This window comes from Aphanomyces astaci (assembly GCF_000520075.1).
Source record: "Aphanomyces astaci strain APO3 unplaced genomic scaffold supercont1.7, whole genome shotgun sequence".
NCBI lineage: Eukaryota > Oomycota > Saprolegniomycetes > Saprolegniales > Verrucalvaceae > Aphanomyces > Aphanomyces astaci.
Genome location: NW_009798270.1, coordinates 1,693,650 through 1,711,497, shown reverse-complemented (window position 1 = coordinate 1,711,497; position 17,848 = coordinate 1,693,650). Strand labels below are relative to the sequence as shown.

At 51.1% G+C, this 17,848-nt stretch overlaps 7 protein-coding genes across 10 annotated transcripts; 2 read left to right on the top strand and 5 right to left on the bottom strand.

Moving 5' to 3' along the window:
* Positions 1-32: 32 nt before the first annotated feature.
* H257_04486 (hypothetical protein) lies at positions 33-1,875 on the bottom strand. Of its 3 annotated transcripts, XM_009829019.1 has the most exons (5): positions 1,458-1,875; positions 1,085-1,408; positions 836-1,023; positions 322-596; positions 33-230 (listed from the first exon to the last, which is right to left on the bottom strand). In XM_009829019.1, exons 1-5 carry the CDS (start codon positions 1,824-1,826, stop codon positions 178-180), a joined length of 1,209 nt encoding a protein of 402 aa, XP_009827321.1. In that variant the 5' UTR covers positions 1,827-1,875; the 3' UTR covers positions 33-177. The 3 variants fall into 3 exon arrangements, with proteins under 3 accessions (XP_009827321.1, XP_009827323.1, XP_009827322.1); XM_009829021.1 differs by having other exon boundaries at positions 33-596; XM_009829020.1 differs by lacking the exons at positions 33-230; positions 322-596 and having other exon boundaries at positions 668-1,023.
* A 792-nt stretch (positions 1,876-2,667) lies between these two features.
* On the top strand, positions 2,668-3,390 carry H257_04485 (hypothetical protein; the record flags this gene model as incomplete). Its single annotated transcript, XM_009829018.1, has 1 exon — positions 2,668-3,390. One exon carries the CDS (start codon positions 2,668-2,670, stop codon positions 3,388-3,390), a length of 723 nt encoding a protein of 240 aa, XP_009827320.1.
* A 94-nt stretch (positions 3,391-3,484) lies between these two features.
* H257_04484 (hypothetical protein) lies at positions 3,485-4,336 on the bottom strand (the record flags this gene model as incomplete). The annotated part of the gene is made up of 4 exons (XM_009829017.1): positions 3,485-3,716; positions 3,790-3,968; positions 4,011-4,163; positions 4,217-4,336. 4 exons carry the CDS (start codon positions 4,334-4,336, stop codon positions 3,485-3,487), a joined length of 684 nt encoding a protein of 227 aa, XP_009827319.1.
* A 989-nt stretch (positions 4,337-5,325) lies between these two features.
* H257_04483 lies at positions 5,326-13,124 on the bottom strand. 2 transcript variants are annotated; one of them, XM_009829015.1, is made up of 13 exons: positions 10,425-13,124; positions 9,881-9,974; positions 9,528-9,818; positions 8,706-9,465; positions 7,880-8,234; positions 7,668-7,824; positions 7,075-7,384; positions 6,519-6,998; positions 6,262-6,428; positions 6,048-6,187; positions 5,699-5,928; positions 5,569-5,639; positions 5,326-5,520 (listed from the first exon to the last, which is right to left on the bottom strand). In XM_009829015.1, exons 1-13 carry the CDS (start codon positions 13,060-13,062, stop codon positions 5,364-5,366), a joined length of 5,850 nt encoding a protein of 1,949 aa, XP_009827317.1. In that variant the 5' UTR covers positions 13,063-13,124; the 3' UTR covers positions 5,326-5,363. The 2 variants fall into 2 exon arrangements, with proteins under 2 accessions (XP_009827317.1, XP_009827318.1); XM_009829016.1 differs by having other exon boundaries at positions 5,699-6,187.
* Positions 13,125-13,302: 178 nt separating this feature from the next.
* On the bottom strand, positions 13,303-13,996 carry H257_04482 (hypothetical protein). The gene has a single exon (XM_009829014.1). It carries the CDS (start codon positions 13,890-13,892, stop codon positions 13,389-13,391), a length of 504 nt encoding a protein of 167 aa, XP_009827316.1. The 5' UTR covers positions 13,893-13,996; the 3' UTR covers positions 13,303-13,388.
* Positions 13,997-15,000: 1,004 nt separating this feature from the next.
* H257_04481 (hypothetical protein) lies at positions 15,001-16,276 on the top strand (the record flags this gene model as incomplete). The annotated part of the gene is made up of 3 exons (XM_009829013.1): positions 15,001-15,499; positions 15,553-15,930; positions 15,963-16,276. 3 exons carry the CDS (start codon positions 15,001-15,003, stop codon positions 16,274-16,276), a joined length of 1,191 nt encoding a protein of 396 aa, XP_009827315.1.
* Positions 16,277-16,946: 670 nt separating this feature from the next.
* Positions 16,947-17,490, bottom strand: H257_04480 (hypothetical protein; the record flags this gene model as incomplete). Its single annotated transcript, XM_009829012.1, has 2 exons — positions 16,947-17,200; positions 17,448-17,490. 2 exons carry the CDS (start codon positions 17,488-17,490, stop codon positions 16,947-16,949), a joined length of 297 nt encoding a protein of 98 aa, XP_009827314.1.
* Positions 17,491-17,848: the final 358 nt, after the last annotated feature.

Below are 17,848 nucleotides of genomic sequence, written 5' to 3'. Positions count from 1 at the left end.
ATATATACTACACACAATTCAACCAACAGTAATGATCATTGATGTCTCATGCATTAATCTTAAGCTTGCAGACGACGCAAATGGGTGGCCAAGGGCAGACGGACGACACGCACACATGTAGGTCCACCACCGTAGCTTCCGAGGAAAGACCTGCGAAAGGGTTGAAGCATGCAGCCACTAATAGTAGTTGGCGGTCGCAAACTCTTGGAAGCCAAACGGATTCTTCACGGCTGGCCCGCCATACACACACAAGTAACGATGTCACTCACGCAGGAGGCCCCTTCATCTTGGATCACTTGAAGAGGAGGATGGGGGAAGTACCATGTGAATGCGGCGCCAAGGCATGAACGAGCCGCTGCTGACCCATCTGACGGAACCGGCTTGTAACGTCCTCCACATGCCGTTTGAACGCGTCGGCGTTGGCAGTGGCGTCGTCCGAGTACTTGAAACCAGACGACGAGGGCGGTGGAAGGTGGCAGCCCCACAGCTTGGCTTCTTCCTCGAGCGGCAGGTACCCGTGCTTGGTGAACGAGTGCGACACCATGTACAGCACTCGCACCTTTGACTGTGTCTCCGTCACTCGGTCCAACACAATCCTAAGCAATGCTTAGCAACTCTTGCCGACATTCGTCAAATTTCCAAATTTCCCCGTTCCATCGAGCACAAAATAGAGCCGAGACATCTGATTGGCTAATATCCACTTTGCCTTTTTTCCGGAAAAAAATCGAAAATGGATTGCAGCCAATCAGCGACAAGTCATTGACCAATCGGATTCGGTTCGGTTAAATTGACTAACGTTATGAACCGGAAAATCATATCCTCGAGCAACACTTACCAGATCAAGCGCCGCCGCTGCCGCTTGCCGTCGGTCGGCCATGCCTCGTCGTCCTCAACTTGCTCGCCCACAAACGTCGTGCGGGTGCCGACCGTGAACTCGCGACTCACGAGGTTTACCGATTCGACCGAGCTGTTCAACGTGTGGCGGTAGATGTCGGAAGGTGCGCTGCTGCTCCCGCCAATGGACTAGGTATTCATTGTTTTAGCCAACGAAGACGGGTCTTCACATAATATAACAAGTAAGTACCTCGGGGTCCATGGTGCTGAGCATCCCGACGAGCAGAAACTTCCAAATGTTGCCGCGCAAGGCGGCCGCGATGCCGTCCACAGTCTGCGCGACGTCGCCCTGGAAGCGATGGATACAGCGGAACCCGTCCGAGTCGGTCACGTCGATGTCGTCTTCGCTGTAGACGCCGCGGGGAGGAAACGCGGAGAACTGGTACCGCTCCAGCATCGCGTCCGTGTTGTGGTACAGGTGTCGTGTGATCCAATCGATGCCAGTCCCGCGGAGTATGGGGTCGGTCCCGAGTCGTACCGTGCGCCACGTGTTGATGTCCGTGCGAGGTTGACTCTACAGAACAACGCGAGTTCATCTTACGATATCGAAAGCGGACGCGTACCGGCAGCCCAATCACCGTCTGTGCCCAGGCCGCGAGCTGCGCGACGACATTGCGGTAGTTCTGGCACTTGGCCTTCAGAGACGCGTTCGACTCCAAGGAAATGTCGCGTTCCTCCATCAACGCCTTCGCCACTTGCTGCCACGACAACACGTGCGGGATGAGGTCGCATTGCTTGGTCGCGACTTTGAGCCGATGGAGTTCCCGCTCCAGGTCCCGCGCATGGGTGCGCAGACCGTCGTTGTCCGCGACGATACGCTTGCGGTAACGCTGTTGCTTCCTCCTGGACAGGATCTTCTTGCGAAGGTCGCGGTCCTCATCGAGCGTCGGGAGATCCACTTCCTCGTTGTCGGTGCTGGCGTTGCTCATCATGGCGAACTCAAATTTAGCATGTCAGGATTTTCTATTGCACTACCTTCCGACCTACGTTTTTCTATTTAACGTCCTGGTGGTATACTCAAATCTTGGGTTAAATGCGCAGCTGTGGGTAAACGACCGACCTTTCGATTGAAAAAAACATCCGACGAAACTGAATTTTTTAGTGCCACACCAGTCGTACAGTACATACATACTATAGGGGTACAGTACTGTACACCTGGCACATATTGCATTCGAGAAGTCATCAGATATTGTACAATATCTACGGTAGTATGAGGTATAGCTGATGGTTTAAGCTCAAAGTATCGTTCATTGACAATATCAACGAGAGTTCGCAATCCTATTATATGTCTGTCGCTTACTACTCGTACCTAACAGTTGGTTACAATTACTGGTATTACTACTATTATAGATCGTACGTTTCTAATTTGTTTTACTGTTAATAAAATTTAATCCGGATACTTAATAGTATTCCCAGTCAAAGTTATTTTCTTTTATACCGGTATACCGGTACAAATGGACGATTTTAAACCAACTCATCAGCCAGCTCATGCAAGCATCACATGATGGGGAGGGCTGATTTGGCCAGATCCTTGGCATTAAAAGCTAGTTTGAGTCGATAACGGTCTCACGAGTCGCTTGAATGGCTGGCTGGAATGCTTCGCCACAATGATGACCACTTCAACGTATTTTGCCTAACTATATAAAGCGCGTTTTATAAGTCCCTATGTCGTCTATGACGCGATTTGATTCGCAAAAATGAATACATATTTAAGCCAATCATTGAACGAAAACGATTCCCATCGCTGTGCCAACGTCAACGTGGACGTGAACAATGCCGCCACTGATATTGGTCTGCGGCTGGACAAATGCCGATGCAGCGCAAGTGGACGCATACTTGGAGATGTACAAAAAACTCGGGTATCATGCGTTGATGCTCCCATCCCATGGTATCGACTTCTTCCTCCCAGAACGTTGGGTGCACGGGGCCGCGGTCGATCAGGTCCGACGGCTTGCAGCGGGCCAAGCTGCCTCACTCGGCCTCATCCCACATGTTATGTCCAATGGAGGGTGCCGATCATGGTATTGCTTTGAGAATCAACTTCTCCAGGCGCGTGTCCCGTTTCATGTAGTGTCGATGGTGTTTGACTCGTGCCCGTCGATCCCAGGCGCACTCTCGGACGATCCGATCACAACCCAAGTGCGACAGACTCCATTCCTGCGGCACTTGGTGGCACAGCGGTTTGTGTGGAGGTGGATCCTCGTGTTCCTCCACTTGTTGTTATGGTTGACCGGCCGAAAGCATCCGTTCACATTGCATTACCTTCGTTACCTTATTCGCGACGCGGCCACCCCCAAGCTGTTCCTGTACTCCAGTGCCGACGAACTTGTGAGTACGTCCGACATTCAGGGAGCGATTCAGACGGCTCAATCCATGGGATCTTCCATCACGTGCGTGGACTTTGAGGCGTCCAAGCACGTCTCCCACCTCAACTCCAACCCAGCGCTGTATGCGTCGTCCATCCAAGCGTTCGTGACAACACACGCTCCTCGTTAACCCTACTTTCGAAACACAGTATTGAATTTTGGAGGAATTAATCTATTAAATATGAGAGGATATTTTCAAATCTGAAAAAACGCGCGAAGGTCACTTACACAAAGTGCAGGAGGGGCGCAAGCGCGCCGACGAATTCGTTGCCGGCGCGGGCGATGTGCCGGTGGAATGCCGCCAACTTTGCGGCCTCGTCCTCGATGTGGCTCAGGTCTAAGCCCCAGTGGTAATGGCATTCATCGTTGAACGGCACGCTCCCGTACTGGTTGAAGTAGTGCGAGCTCAAGAACAGCAGCGTCGAGACGTCGTCTGAGATGCGGTCCACAGTTGCCCTTAATCATGCAGCTTGTGACGAAAGGGAAGGTACAAGGTACTGGTCGAACGAGGAAAGGTATGTGTAGATACCAGAACATGCGATTGCACTGCACCTTGCATTGGGGTAGATTTTCGTCTTCGTGAATGTGCTGCGCCACGATCGTAAGTTTCCCGTCTTCTGTGAATTCGCGACACAAAAAGTTGACGTCTTCATCAGCACTGCGATGTGTTCGACCGTACGCGATCTTTCCCCCAACTTCTTGAAGCAACTACCCTCATCATATTAGTGTTTTGAGTGGAATTGTTCGTACAGGAGTGTCCAAGGGAACCGACGACAAGACGTTGACAGCAGACCATTCCTTGGACCAAGCTGCGCCAACAAGGTAGTGTACGACGTTGCTTTGAATGATACGGATAACTTGGTCAAATGGCATGTTCAAATCCCTTTGAACCCGCCAAGTGTACTGCAAAGTTTCGTTGACTGTGCTGTCACAATGGAAGTCCCCAAGGTACTTACGAGACGATAGAGATGGAAAGTTGTTGGCTTGGAACATGTCATCCGCGTTATGGTACAATTGCTGCGTGATCCAGTCGAAACCGAGCTTTTGCGTGGGGGGATGACTAAGGAGCGTAACATGCCGCCAGGTTCGTTGATTGTTGAGAAGTCCCTAGTATATGCATGGGTCCTTCGCTTTTGGCACCAATGGTAGTGACTTACCACCATGGGAACGCGACAAGTTGAGACCCACTCGGTGATACGTTGTATGCGGTCGTGATTATGGCGCCTGAGGACTTTCATGTCGCGATTCGATTGACTTGTGTCTTCGATGCATTCAAGGATGCCACACGACACTTCCTTCCACGGAAGCATCGTGTCCATCTCGTCGTCGCCACCACTATCAGCCAATCCAGCCTTTTCTGTTTCAAGTTCAGCGACTTCGCCACGCAGTCGCACGATTTCCTCGGCCTTGTTGGATCGATGACGTCGCTGCTGCTCGCGGTTGTACAATCGCCGTTTCAGAATCTTTTCCGCGAGCTTTGGGTCTGGGACCATGGCTTTGACGGCTTCGAGTGCTTCCTTGGCCATGGCACTGTCCGCTTTCGACTTCGGCATGCGTTGATTTGTGAGTTGTTAACAGGCACCTATGTCACATGTATTATGTGACTATGTTGAACTTTCTATTTATATGTTATTTTATGCAATATGATTTTGAAATGAATGCGTATGCAATTTAGTTGCTTACTATACCCCTGCCGCTTGCTCGAGTGAAATTTGAAGTAGATTTGGATTGTGCTTTCGAGTGGAATTGTGGTTTCTCGTTGGAATTTAAATCGATTTGATTGGCTACTTCAGATGAGCTCAAAATTATTAGCCAATCAAAACCTTCTCAATGAAATTCAACCAATCAGATCGATTGTGGATCAATTTGGTCGGCGATTGCTCCCCAAATTTGTATCAAATCGACAATATGGGATGCATTTCCCTTTTCTGCGACTAGGTATTTCGAAAGCTTGCGATGACGTTCGATGACGTTATCCTCGTGCTTACACGTCGACCACGACCAGATAGTATGATTTAGTATGGTTCTTCCACGGGCTTTTGCAGATTCGTCCAATATACACATATTGACCCATCCATGTACCCATATATCGTGTTGATTATGTCACGACATGTCTTTAAACTTGTTTTCCATGTCCTCCTTCATCTCTGGGTCCACGGCATTTCGAACGCCAATCAACGCTCTCGACATGGCTTCTGTGGCTCCAATCATGGGCCGCAAAACGGCCACCGGCACCGCCCGAATCACACTCTTCACATACCTACCCATCACACACTCAACGTCCGTCGGCTTGCAGACAACAACGTACCCGTGGGATCCCGTCCTTTGGTACTCCAGCAACGGCACGGCCACAATCGTCTTGGCCACGACATGCAGCTCCTACATGCATGCGATGATGATCAATACTCATGATGCCATGGCGTGTGCACTCGACGGACCCTCGACATGGACGCATACGCTTGGTTCCATCCTTCCGTGGCGTTGGCGGGCTGGCTGATCAAGTACCGCGCGTGGGTGTTTCCTTTGCGCGAGTTGAACAGCGTCTTCTTCTTCTTCGAGTCCTGCATCACGTGGTCGGCACTCTCGAGCAGCGATTTGGTGCCCCGCGCCAATTTGGATGCCGTGTTGAGCGTTTCAATCGTCACACTTTTCAAAAAGCTCGTGGCGCCTACACCACCACATATCAGTAAGTACTACTACTACTATAACTACTTCTACTACTACTACAATACAATAAGAAAGTAGTCGCCTTCCAATATATCACAAACAAATGATCGCGAGATGGACCTTTTCGAAGCCCGCGCACGACGCGGCGGTCTTTTCCGTATTGCGCCATGGGCAGCAAAATCAAATCCGCCGCCCCTGCGCCAATGTTGGACAGCGACCGCATCGGCACCACGCTCGCCAAGCACTTGTGGATCTGGTGTCTACCATACCAGGTATATATATATTATATATATATATATAGATAGATACGAAATATAAATATTGAGCTAGGTACCGGGAAATGTCTTGGACCCAATGCACCAGCGTTTGGTTGATCAGCGCGTCCCAGTTGCTCACGCCACTCAATTTGATGTGTCGCAGCGACAGCTCCATGCCTTCCAACACGAACAAATTGATCACTTCCAAGTAGTCCCCAGCTTGCAAAGCTTGAAAGTCCACTCGCTACCCACGACCAAATAAGCTCATCAACACCCCCTATATATATATATATATATACATCTCACGAAAGGTATACATCTATATCGTTTGCACCTGGGGTCGATAATCAATCTTGATTTTGAATGATCGAATGTCCACGCTTTGAAAAAAGAACGACGCGACCCCGGGGGCTGTTTCTGGCTTGTCGCTGACGACCGTGGGGGCGTGCAGCGGGGCTGGCAGGTCCGGCTTGACGTTTCTAGCCCCCTTTTCGTCGTCGTCATCGGGGCTACCGGCACTCGAACTAAAGTGCTTGAGAAAGTCCAGCACGTCTTGGTCAAGGTTGATGCGCAGCGGAAGAAACTTGAGCTTTAGGCGATGCTCCTCTTCGGTCGTCCGCACCGTCATCAGGTGAAAGTGAAACAGCGGGGTGCCCGTCTCCCGTGGGTGGAACGTGTCGCTTTTCCAGTAGCACAACAACTTTCGGATCTGCGACGTGCTGATGTAGTCCAGTATTTCCACGTCGCCCACGTGAAGCACTGTGTTTTGAGCCAGCGGCTGGGGCGAGTCTTCCGCATACAAATCCAACCGCAGCTACACCCACACAAAATATATCCAGTGAAAACAATTATATATATATAATTGGGTATAACTGATGCAAAAATAGTACCTTGATGTTGGACAATCGCAACTCGAGCATTTCTTCCGTCTTGCGGTGCTTGGTGGGTCGGGATTTGGGCTTGTTTTGCATCAATTTCTCCGACTCGTCCACGTAATTCTCGAGCAACGCATCCAGCAACTTTTGCGCCTTTTCAGTCTTGTCGTCGGCGGTTGGTGCTGCCGATGATGGGCCGTCAGAGGCGGCGGTCGTCGTCGTCGACGGCTGCCAGTCATGGCCCCCAAACAGGCGCATTTCCACGTTGAAATCCCGCAGCAAAATGCTCTTGACCATCACGGGGGTCTTCATATGGGGACACTCACTACCCACAACATGAGCAATCCCAAACCTTTTGAGTATATATATATATATGTATTCAAAGATTTTATATATATATACGTATTCAAAGGTTTTATATATTTATATGTATTCAAAGCTTTTGTATATTTATACGTATTCAAAGATTATATATATATTTATATATATTCAAAGATTTTATATATTTATACGTATTCAAAGATTATATATATATATGTATTCAAAAATTATATATATCTATCTATTCGAAGATTATATATATATGGATTCAAAGGTTATATATATACTTGGTCATGGTTTGAATCGCTGCCGCCAGTTCCTTTTCCCCAAACGAAAGGGCGGCCGCCGCGCCGGCAATGGGAATCTCCACGTGATGCAAGTAGATGGCGGGGGGGTCGGGGGGGGCGCTAAAGTTGCCACCGCCGTCGCTGCTGTACCACCTCGCTACAAATCAATACATCTCTTACCACTATAACACATATAGTCATCACCCTCGTACCCGAGTTTTCGTTGGACGTGGGCGAGTCGGGGGGACTGACGACGCTGTGGCTGCGCGGACTCAGCTCTTCGTCCTCGGTGAGGACGGATGGGTCGTCGTCGTCGTCCGCCTCGAGCAGCCGGTTCAGTTCGAGCCGCATGTCGCCGTCCAGATGGAGGTCCAGCTCGACCTCTTCCGTGTCGTTGATGCTCACGCTCATCGTCATGTCGTCCGTCACGTCGTCGTCGTCGTACTCGTCGTCCACGGCCTTGAACGACGATTCAAAGTGCATCGTCAGGTGATGGCGACTGTCGTCGTCGTCGTCGTCGGTCGATGCCTCGGGGGGAATCCACCGCGCACTGGCTTCCACCATCGCCTACCGTTTTCAAATATAACTAACTACTACTGTACATATATATATATATATATATATATATATACATACATCCTCCACAACCACTCCAATATAGAAATATAGAAGTATATATTTTACATACACGTATCACAATATAAACCAACATGTGGCTAATTCATATCGTATATCATATCGTATTGTGATTTGTTCTACTCAAAATATATTTCCTCCTCTGGCGGTTGGTTGGATCAACCGCCAAACAATCGCCGGACCTTTGAAATTTCATATAAAACAAAGTTGAAGAGGTACATATCTTTGGGACTCCAATGCCACAATTAATCTTTTTAGCCAATCATATTGCATCCTTCATTCTTTGTAGCCAATCATACTTCTTTGCTCGATTCGTTGGCGATTTCATCAAAATAGGCAAATTTTTGACTAAAAGGCACAATATATATATCGAGGCAATATATATATACATTAGCCACGTACAGGAGATCCAGCGTGGGGTTGGGAGGCCGACGACGCGGGCGAGAACAACGGCGGCACCGTCTGACTATGAGTAGATGATGATGGCGGCGGCGGCGGCGGGGTCGTCGTGTTTGAGATGAACCATGGACTGGCGTCGGCCGTCGCCTTGTCGACACGAAAAAAGTCGTCAATCACCAGCGGCGTCGACGGCTGGCGGCGGCGATGGACGGGGGGCTTCTTGGCTTCAAGGACCTGGGTCTGCAGCAGCCGCGCCTCCGTGTCCCGCATGGTCGCGACGGTCGGGCCTGTAGTCGGCTCAAACATGGCAAAGTCAATCTGGTCCAGTACGTTCAACGCCGTCGACGGTTGGCGGTCGTCCACGGGCACCACGGGCACATCGTCCTCGTCGTCGGGGGACACTCCCGCGGGATGCGGCGGCGGCGGCGCGGCGGCATGTTTGGCAAACTCGTCCCACCACGTCGTGCCCACCAACCGCACCGTTTCAAACGAATCAAAGCACACTTTGAGCTTGATCGTGCCCAGACACAGCTCTAGGTGCAGTTGGCCGCCCATGTCTGACTCTTCATTCACGCGCACAAACACATCGGCAAAGTCGAGCGTCGCCACCTCGAGAAACCCGATGTTCTCTATCGTTTCCTGCATCGAAAGCGGACTCCTCGCCGCCGTCTTGGAGAGCCACCGGTCTTCCAGCTCGTACGTGGACGGCGACGACCGCCGCGGGTGTACAAACAAACTCACCTCGGCCACACTCACTTTGTACCTACACCAAGTACATACATATAACGTGGTCTCATAATATATATATACACAATGTATACCCACCCCTGCACCGCTGCGTCTGTGACCAAGTTGGAGCTGAGACACAGTTTGCCCAAAACGAGCAGCGCCCGCGACGAGATGCCCCGCGGCGCATAATCCAACACACACTCGTAGCACTGCACCACAAGCTTGGTGAAGACCGTCTTGGAAGGCATCGCCAGCGGAATCGGCGGCTGCGACACGTCGAACGAATCGTCGGCGCCGTGGGGCGTGTCCAGCGGAACAATCGCGGGCGGGTACGTCGTCAGCAGCACGTTCAAACAGTCGCCGAGCCAGTTGGACGCCATGTCGACCCTACAAATATATCGTTACATGTAGACCCCCCTATGGCCGTTTCTATCAACACTATATCCGACCTCCACGTCAGGTGCGAGAAATGTAGGTGCAGGCTAATGTCGCGCATGTCGTCGGCCAATTCCGTGGTTTCCTGCAAAAACAACAGCAACGGACCTACAAATAAACAATGCCAAGTTGTACAGTAAGGTTGAGTTTCGTCTATAAACTCGAGTGACATGGAATCGACACAACCACATACAGAGACACAAGAATCGAGCCAATCAGATTGCAGGATACTATTGCCGACATCGAATTAGTGTGTGTGACTGAAATTAGTGTGAACGCAACCACCACAGAACGACACGTTTTGACTTGTATAATACTATTCAGTCATCGATCGATGGATTTGGCGAGTATTCCGCACAAAAGTCAACCAAATATAAAAGTCCACATTCAAACTAAATCGACACTATGTGTTCCCATGGAGGTATATATATATATATAATTTAAAAGTCCACATTCAAACTAAATCGACACTATGTGTTCCCATGGATGTATATATATATATATGTACATATAGCAGCGATCAAAGCAATACGCTATCATACGACGACAACAACATACCTTCGTGCGGTCGACCCCATGCGATCTTATACAGCACGGGGGTATCTTCTTGGTACAACGACAGCTCCTGAGCAGCCACGTGCAGTCTGGACGTGAGTGTCCCGAGCCACGACATAACCGAAAAGATTCGCACGTGGTCCAGTTCCACGCGGTACTCTGGCAGCGCCTCGTGTCTGAGCACGACATGGAAGCCATCGCACACGATCTCGACGCTCATCGCGCACGGCAATAACGGCTTGGCGCGGCCGCCGCTGGGGACAATGTCCACGGGGCTCATGGTCACAAGTGCGTCGGTGAGGATCATGAGCCGATCGTACACGGGTTTGTCCACGACGACGGCGGCGTCGGGGATGTGGACTCGAACGACCGCGGCACTCGCGCCGACGCATGCCGCCTCTAGCAATTCCGTCTGCCGCCATGCATCGACGCCGCCGCCGATGCTCACTTCGCCCTGCTCGGCGTCCGATCCAAATGTTTCCTTCATATTGGCGCGGACCCCCGCCGCCGCTTGCAGCTGCTCGGCAGTCGGCGTGTGCACACTCCAGCTGCATTGCGCATGGACATTTGACGAGCAGATGGGTGCTACGAGGGGAGCCTCGCGGGATCGGGGGTTGAACGCGGGCGGGTACACGAGCTCGACGTGCAGAGCGTCCCACGTCATGACGTCGGACCCGAGCTTGACATGTTCAAAGTGGAGCTGGAGGGTGTCTTCGGCGAGACCGCGGCGACTGCTCGGGCCAAACCGGATGGGGTCGGACGCGATCAACGGGAACCGCAAGTGGATATGGACAAATGGCACATGTACGTGCATAATTGGCCGTGGAGGAGGTGCACCAGTAGTACTAGTAGGTGCAGGAGGAGATGATGGAGCGTTCAAGAACGCCTGCACCCGGTTCAGCATAAACATATCCCACTCGATTTGCACCGGCTGCGCGTGCACGACGACACTGGCCGCGGACTCGTCGCCATGCCAATGCACCACCACATCCTTTTCATCTCCGAGAAAGCGCAGCCACGGGATCACGAGCATCTCATCGTCTTCGTCGTCCGGCCGCGCCGACAGCCGCGGCACCAGCCGCTCCTCGCATGTGACACGGTGCAGCGACATATGGACGTTTGTCGGGTGTGGGGGGGGATGCATGATCGCCTGCACGAGCACGTCGTGGACGCGCCACACGAGCCGCTCCATGTGTGACACGGTTGGCAGCATTCCCACCTCCCTATTGTTCATCTCGGCCAAATCTTCGTACACCATGGTCAATTCAACCGACAACACTGTGACTTTCACGCGACGTAACAGTGTCGCAGCGTCGGACGGTTCGTCTGCCGGCTGCCGCGCGCTCATGTACATGGACGACTGTCCATACCCAGCCCCTTGCATCATCGTGCTTGAGAAGGAAGTAGATGCGACATCGTGAAACATCTCATCTTCTTCGTCATCCTCGAGCTCCGACAGACCTGTGACACTGTCCGACGAGCCCTGCCGCCGCAACGCCGGTAGAGGGCGACTCATGGCGTTTTTTTGGTCCTGGTATTGCTGCAGTAGCCGTTCGATGCGCTGAAACTCGGCCAGTGACAGCGTTGGAAACGACTGGGTAGGGTCCATCTGAAGGGGGGGGGGGCTATCTTGGTCATCTGGGGATAACCACGTCGCAGCCTCGGGGGGGTCGCAGATGGACTGGTACATGGTCAAAGGCGCAGAGGACGAAAATGGTGGGGATGACGCCGCCGTGTCACAGGACGTGGTGGGTGTAAAGAGCGCCGCGAGCTGGGTCAGGTGACTGATTTGTTTGGGCTGGACCAGTACCTGCATGTGTGGGACGAACACGTCGATTTCCAACAGCGACGCCGGGTCCAGCTTGACCTGTACGTAGCTGGGCTGGACGGTGTCGCAGACCAGGATCGGAACGACCGAGAAAGGCGCGGCGGTCTCTTCGATGGAGTCCCGATGTAGATGCACAATCTCCACGCGCAGACCTTTCCACTGCAGACCCTTGAGGATCGACGCGGACGGATACGCTTCCTGCGGCGTCTCGTCCACGAGCTGCATCCATGGCACGTGGAGCGTCAATGCCACGGGACAAGTGGCGCTGTCTTCGAACGTGATGCACAGGTTGGCCACGGTGACCTTGATCTTGGACGTGACGCGCTCGATCCATGTTGCGACGAAGTCCAGCCCTTCCTGCGCCACGGCGTCGGTCTCGTAGTCGTAATTTCCTGTTGTGGACGAAGTATGATGTGCGGTGGGTTGTGGATTCGATGTGGGCGGGGTCGAGGTTGGAGGTGTCGACGCAGGTGGCGGCGGTGTCGACGACACTGGCTCGAGCACAATGTCAATGTCGTCGATCGCGACGAGACAGCTCTCGTTGAGCAGATTCGAGTAGCTCACCGTCACTTTCACCGACCCGACAAACCCGCGCTTCATCTGGAATGGCACGCCGGACGTGGCTAGGAATTCGTTGATTGCAGCGGCATTCAGCTCCAGTTCCACGAGATGAAGCGTGCCTTGCCGCAGATGCACTTGGAGCTGACTCATGTCCAGGTCATGCTGCAGGAACCGACCCAGGACGCGCTTGAGGACGAACTTGTACAACCGCTTCAAGGCCGGGTCGGTCAGCGCCGTCAAGCTGAAGAACATGTCGCTCAAAGCGGCGAGACGGAATTCGGATTTCGCTTTGAGAGTCCTCGTAAAGATCGCTGCGAGGGAATGTGATCTCGTTAAATGCGATTGGGTGCACGACATTTCTTGCACCTATCCTCAACGCATGTGATTCGCTGTAAATTTGCCTCGAACTCTTTTTATTGGCTATTAATGAAGTAATTAAGGAATATTGACGAATCAAAGGAGTCTTTTGGAAAGTTACTGTGAATTGTTAGGTGTACGACCTGGCGGTAAGGAATCGCACATAACACAATCGTCTGAACGCAGCCATGTGATGTTGCTGATATTAGTATGGAGGGAAACTACTTGTCATCGTCGTCGCTGTCGTCGATATTGGACCATACATTCTGGCTCCGCACGTCCGCGGGAGGCTTGACTTTGCCAGATGAGGCGGCGGCGACCGCGGCGGCACCCCCTGCCGCATTGCCCAACGTCGGGAACGCTCGTTCGCTGTGAATGGCAATTCGCTTGTCGGCTTCCGGTTGCACAGGCTTCTTCTTCGGCTTTTTAGACCACTGAAAGGACGCGGCTCCTCCCGTTTCGCCGTTTTCATCGTCATCGTCGTCCCCATTGTCCGTGGCGGCGGTTTTGAGCTCGGCAATCGCCTTGCCCTTTGTTTGGATCGCAGGGCCGCCATTGGTTGAGGGACTGACGATCTGGGGCACTGCAACAGTTGCGTTGGTAGCGAGAGCGGGGGATGTATGAGTGATGGCAGAGACAGGAGCTGCGACAGCCGACTTCTTCTTCTTCTTCTTGGCGAAGAAATCGTTCAGCTTCGCATCCGGGTTCGCTGGCACCGCAGACATGACGCAGCACCTTGGCAGCAACGATGATTGTGAAAACAATTCTGATTGGTGGAATAAACTCCGTCAGTTGGATTGGCTATAAATAATCTGAAAGAAAAACGAAATTATGCATATTTCCGCAAAATGGCTGCGTGTGCCCAAGCTGATCCTTTATCCGTATAATTTATTCGTATATTTTGATGGAAATTTGCTGTTGCGAAATCATAAAATATCTGTCGTTGCCGCTGCCGTTGTCGTTGCGTGAGCTGAACGCGAACAAATAACCCGACGCTTGCGAAATCTTCTTATTGAGGCGATTCTGATCATATTTTTTGTTGAATTATATGACCATATTCGCACTTGCTACGCCTCCATGTCTGCTCGCAATATAAATTCCAAATCAAATTTGACAAACGACAAGCGCATGGCGCTGTACAAGAGCTTCAGCAAGTAAGCACAAATGAGGCACATTGCTGTCGACGATGCCTTGTTTGTTCAAGCGGCAACTGAGCGTAATTGGCACAATAGAATTGAAGAAGCCCATGTCTAGAACGTTCAGGTCCGGCGACTGAGGACCTGAAAGTTCTAGACCTGGGCTTCTTCAACTCTATTCAGTCACTGCAGCAGAAAATGGAATGTCGGTCCATGAAGGACCTGTCAAGGAATCGTTCAAGTCTGCCATCATTGACTTTGGAGGAGACGTTTCGAACCTGGCGACGGGTAATGCATGCGATTGTTGGGGTCAATGGCGGGAACTACAAGATCCCTCGGAGCAATGTGGTTGAGGATGACGCGATTACAGTGGAATTAATGGATACGCGTCTGGAACAAGAGGAACGCATGAGCAGTGTATGCAGGTCATGGTATTAATACTGTAGTGTAAACTTTTTAAATACAGATTCGTTTTCCTTGGATTTTATTGCATTGAATGTTTACTGTTAATAACATACTGATCCGTTGTCATGTGTGAATGGTAAAACCAAATATAGTACTTGAAAACTTAAATTACCAAGGTGACCCCTCGATATTGGTGACCTTTAGAATCTTATTACATATCCTATTTAAGAGTATTTACTGAGCGGGAAATTTGCGTGTCATTCACATGACTACGGTCACATTCAAAACTTGGATGGCACCACCGAGTACCAAAGCTCCCCACAGGAAGGCAATAGGACGACCAGTAGTAAAGAACTGCCGACGGAATGGACCTCCACAGCACCGACGGCACTACTTTAGTTACGCCAAGCAGCTCCACATCATCAATTGGCGGAAGCAGCATTCCATGGACTCGGCTTTGGACACTTTTTTCTGGGGCGCCGAAGGGATTGCTCGGTCGTCAGCCTTCAAACGTGTGCTGCGATGGGAACACAACCGCCCCCACATCACCAAGATGGCAAACATCCCAGCGACTACAACCCAGAACATCTGTCGCCCCGCTGGATGTGCAACCACCTTATCAAGTGAATATGAGGAACAAATTCCGCAATGGGTGTGCGATATGCGATCTGAGGGTATCCCAGTAAGCAAGTTCCTCTTGCAATGCAAGGCACTGGAGGTGGCTAAAGACCTCGGCTTGACCGACAATCGGTTCAAGGAAAGCCCATCGTGGATTTCGGGCTTTATCAAGCGTTGGAAACTAGCTATGCGGGCCAAGTCTCAAGGTCCAGGCAGTCTAATCTAGAACGAGGGGAGGCGGCTCTAGCAGCGTTCAGCAACCGAATCCGCCAGTTGGTGCAAACGGAAGCCATCGACGACATCTACAATGCCGATCAAACCGGAATCAACTTTGAGTACATCCCCAAACACGCCATTGATCGCTGCGGGGCCAATACCGGGTGGATTCGCTGCTCCGGCCACGAAAAGGACAGGATGACGGCCATGCTGCTCGCCGACAACAAGGGAACGAAGTACCCCATGTTCTTGGTCCTAAAGTCAAGAGCACCAAAGGTGAAGGCAACAGTCGTCGAGAACCTCACCAAGCGGAACGGATTTGGCCCTGTGGTGTGCCCCGAGGTTGAAGAACTCCATGAACGCCACGCATCGCGCTTGTACGGCAACCGTACGGCATCGTGGAATGGTCACATTTCCTAGGAATTTCTCAGTACTACTTTGGATACCGCAAGGACAAAAACATGAAGAAAATCCTACTATTGTGGGACGACTTCAGCACCCACTTCAGTGACGACGTGGTCGCCTGCGCCGAATCCTTGGACGTATTGCTCGAGAAGAATCCACCTACCTTCAAGCGGGTTTGCCAACCGGCCGACGTTGCTTGGATGAAGCCGTTGAAAGCGTCCATGCGCCTTCGTTGGGTCACATATCTGCGCCATGAAATACAAAACCAAGACAGATCAAGTGCAACCTTCATTCAAGTTGCGACCACCGTCTCGCGACAATCTCGTTGAATGGGTCAACGAAGCGTGGGAAGCAATGCCCAAGTCTACGATTGTACGTGGTTTTGTCAAGTGCAATCTCATCAATGGTGCGGAAGTACCTGTTCACGAAGGAACTGCAAGTCCAACGTCAGCCGCGGAAGAGGAGTCGGCGGCAATCTTGATGTCGAAGCTACGTCAAATGCCAAATGGTGATGATTTCATTCAAGAATTGGACGATACCTCCGACATTCTTGACGAGTCAGTTGACCTTGATGGCTCAAACCAATCTACAGAATCGTCAGTTAGGCAGGTTCATTTTGAATGTATAAGCATTTTTGACCGGTGGTTTGCTTGCGCAATATCACGACAACATAATACCTTACAATGCCTGGCACTCCCATAGACAGAGACGGACGCCGGTATCCGGCTCAGCAAATCAATCGGCAGGCCGAAGCGGGCCCACGACTACTGAGCGCGGGTCTTTTGACGTTGCTCCCTATGGGGCACGACATTGCTTGGCATTCTGTTGCGTTTGGATCGTTGGTGGGAGTGATGTGCCGTTCGTATCCGGATTTGTCATCCGGATGACTTCGTGAACTCGAATTAAAAATTGAAGCATACTTACAATGTTAACGTTACAGCTGTGATGTGCACTTGACAAGGTTGACAAGATAGGTAACGACCAATTGCTTACTTACAATTAATACTGAACCCATCCTTCGCTTCCAGGTTGAATGTCGACGAGGTACTGGTACGCCCGGGGAAGATTGGCCTTGAGCGTGAGCATCGACGATTCGAACGCATCCTTGGAACGTGCGTCTGCTACGCCGTAAATTGTCGTCTTGTCCAAGTCATTGACTGCAATCTTCTTGGTGCGGATATTGTTGAACACATGATACATGCAGAACCGGTTCCAGCTCTCAGGAAACTCGATACGAATGGCATTGGTTAGCCCTAAATAGTGTCACTTACACGAAAGCTATCATGTGCGACACAGTAGGATAGGTTCGCACCTTTCCACCGATCGGATACAAACAAAAATCGTGCAGGGATGCTCAACTTCGACTGTTTAAGCTATTGGAGAAACCATGTCCATTCGACTTCGCTCTCAATGGGCACAATTGCTAGTGCCACGAGGAGGTTCTCGTTGGACCCGTCTCTCATACTAGCAGCCAGGAATTCCCCGGGCTTACTGTTATACCCTTCAGGTGGCACCCATCCAGCGTAACCAGTTTTTTGCACATGTCGACGCAGTTCACAAAGCATGCTGGGACAAAGATGCAACGTCGAAAAGTTCTTCCGTTGTCGCTTGTTTCGAACTTTGTATAACTGTCTACACAGATAGTTAGTACTAACATACTGTAGTAGCATTTTCGAACTGATGTTCGCAGAGTTCACATTCCTGCCACATAAATTTTGCTGAAAACCACAGAACAGACGCCACCTGTCAACTCATGTGTTGAGGTAGAGTCTCGAGTGAGGTGGATGCGCATCAAGGTACTTAAATAAGGAATTGTATTACATCTGAATTGTTGGTACGACACTACAGCTGAACGTATTCCGGGGTACTAGTAATATATAATCGGATGGTGACAAGGAATA

Coding starts and splice junctions, on each gene's coding strand:
- H257_04486 (XM_009829019.1), bottom strand. CDS start 1,826: ATGATGAGCAACGCCAGCACCGACAACGAGGAAGTGGATCTCCCGACG. Junction 1,024..1,084: donor TCAGCACCATGGACCCCGAG/GTACTTACTTGT, acceptor ATGAATACCTAG/TCCATTGGCGGGAGCAGCAG. Junction 597..835: donor CAGCGGCGGCGCTTGATCTG/GTAAGTGTTGCT, acceptor AGCATTGCTTAG/GATTGTGTTGGACCGAGTGA.
- H257_04483 (XM_009829015.1), bottom strand. CDS start 13,062: ATGTTCTTCAGCTTGACGGCGCTGACCGACCCGGCCTTGAAGCGGTTG. Junction 9,819..9,880: donor TTCTCGCACCTGACGTGGAG/GTCGGATATAGT, acceptor ATATATTTGTAG/GGTCGACATGGCGTCCAACT. Junction 9,466..9,527: donor ACAGACGCAGCGGTGCAGGG/GTGGGTATACAT, acceptor TACTTGGTGTAG/GTACAAAGTGAGTGTGGCCG.
- H257_04482 (XM_009829014.1), bottom strand. CDS start 13,892: ATGTCTGCGGTGCCAGCGAACCCGGATGCGAAGCTGAACGATTTCTTC.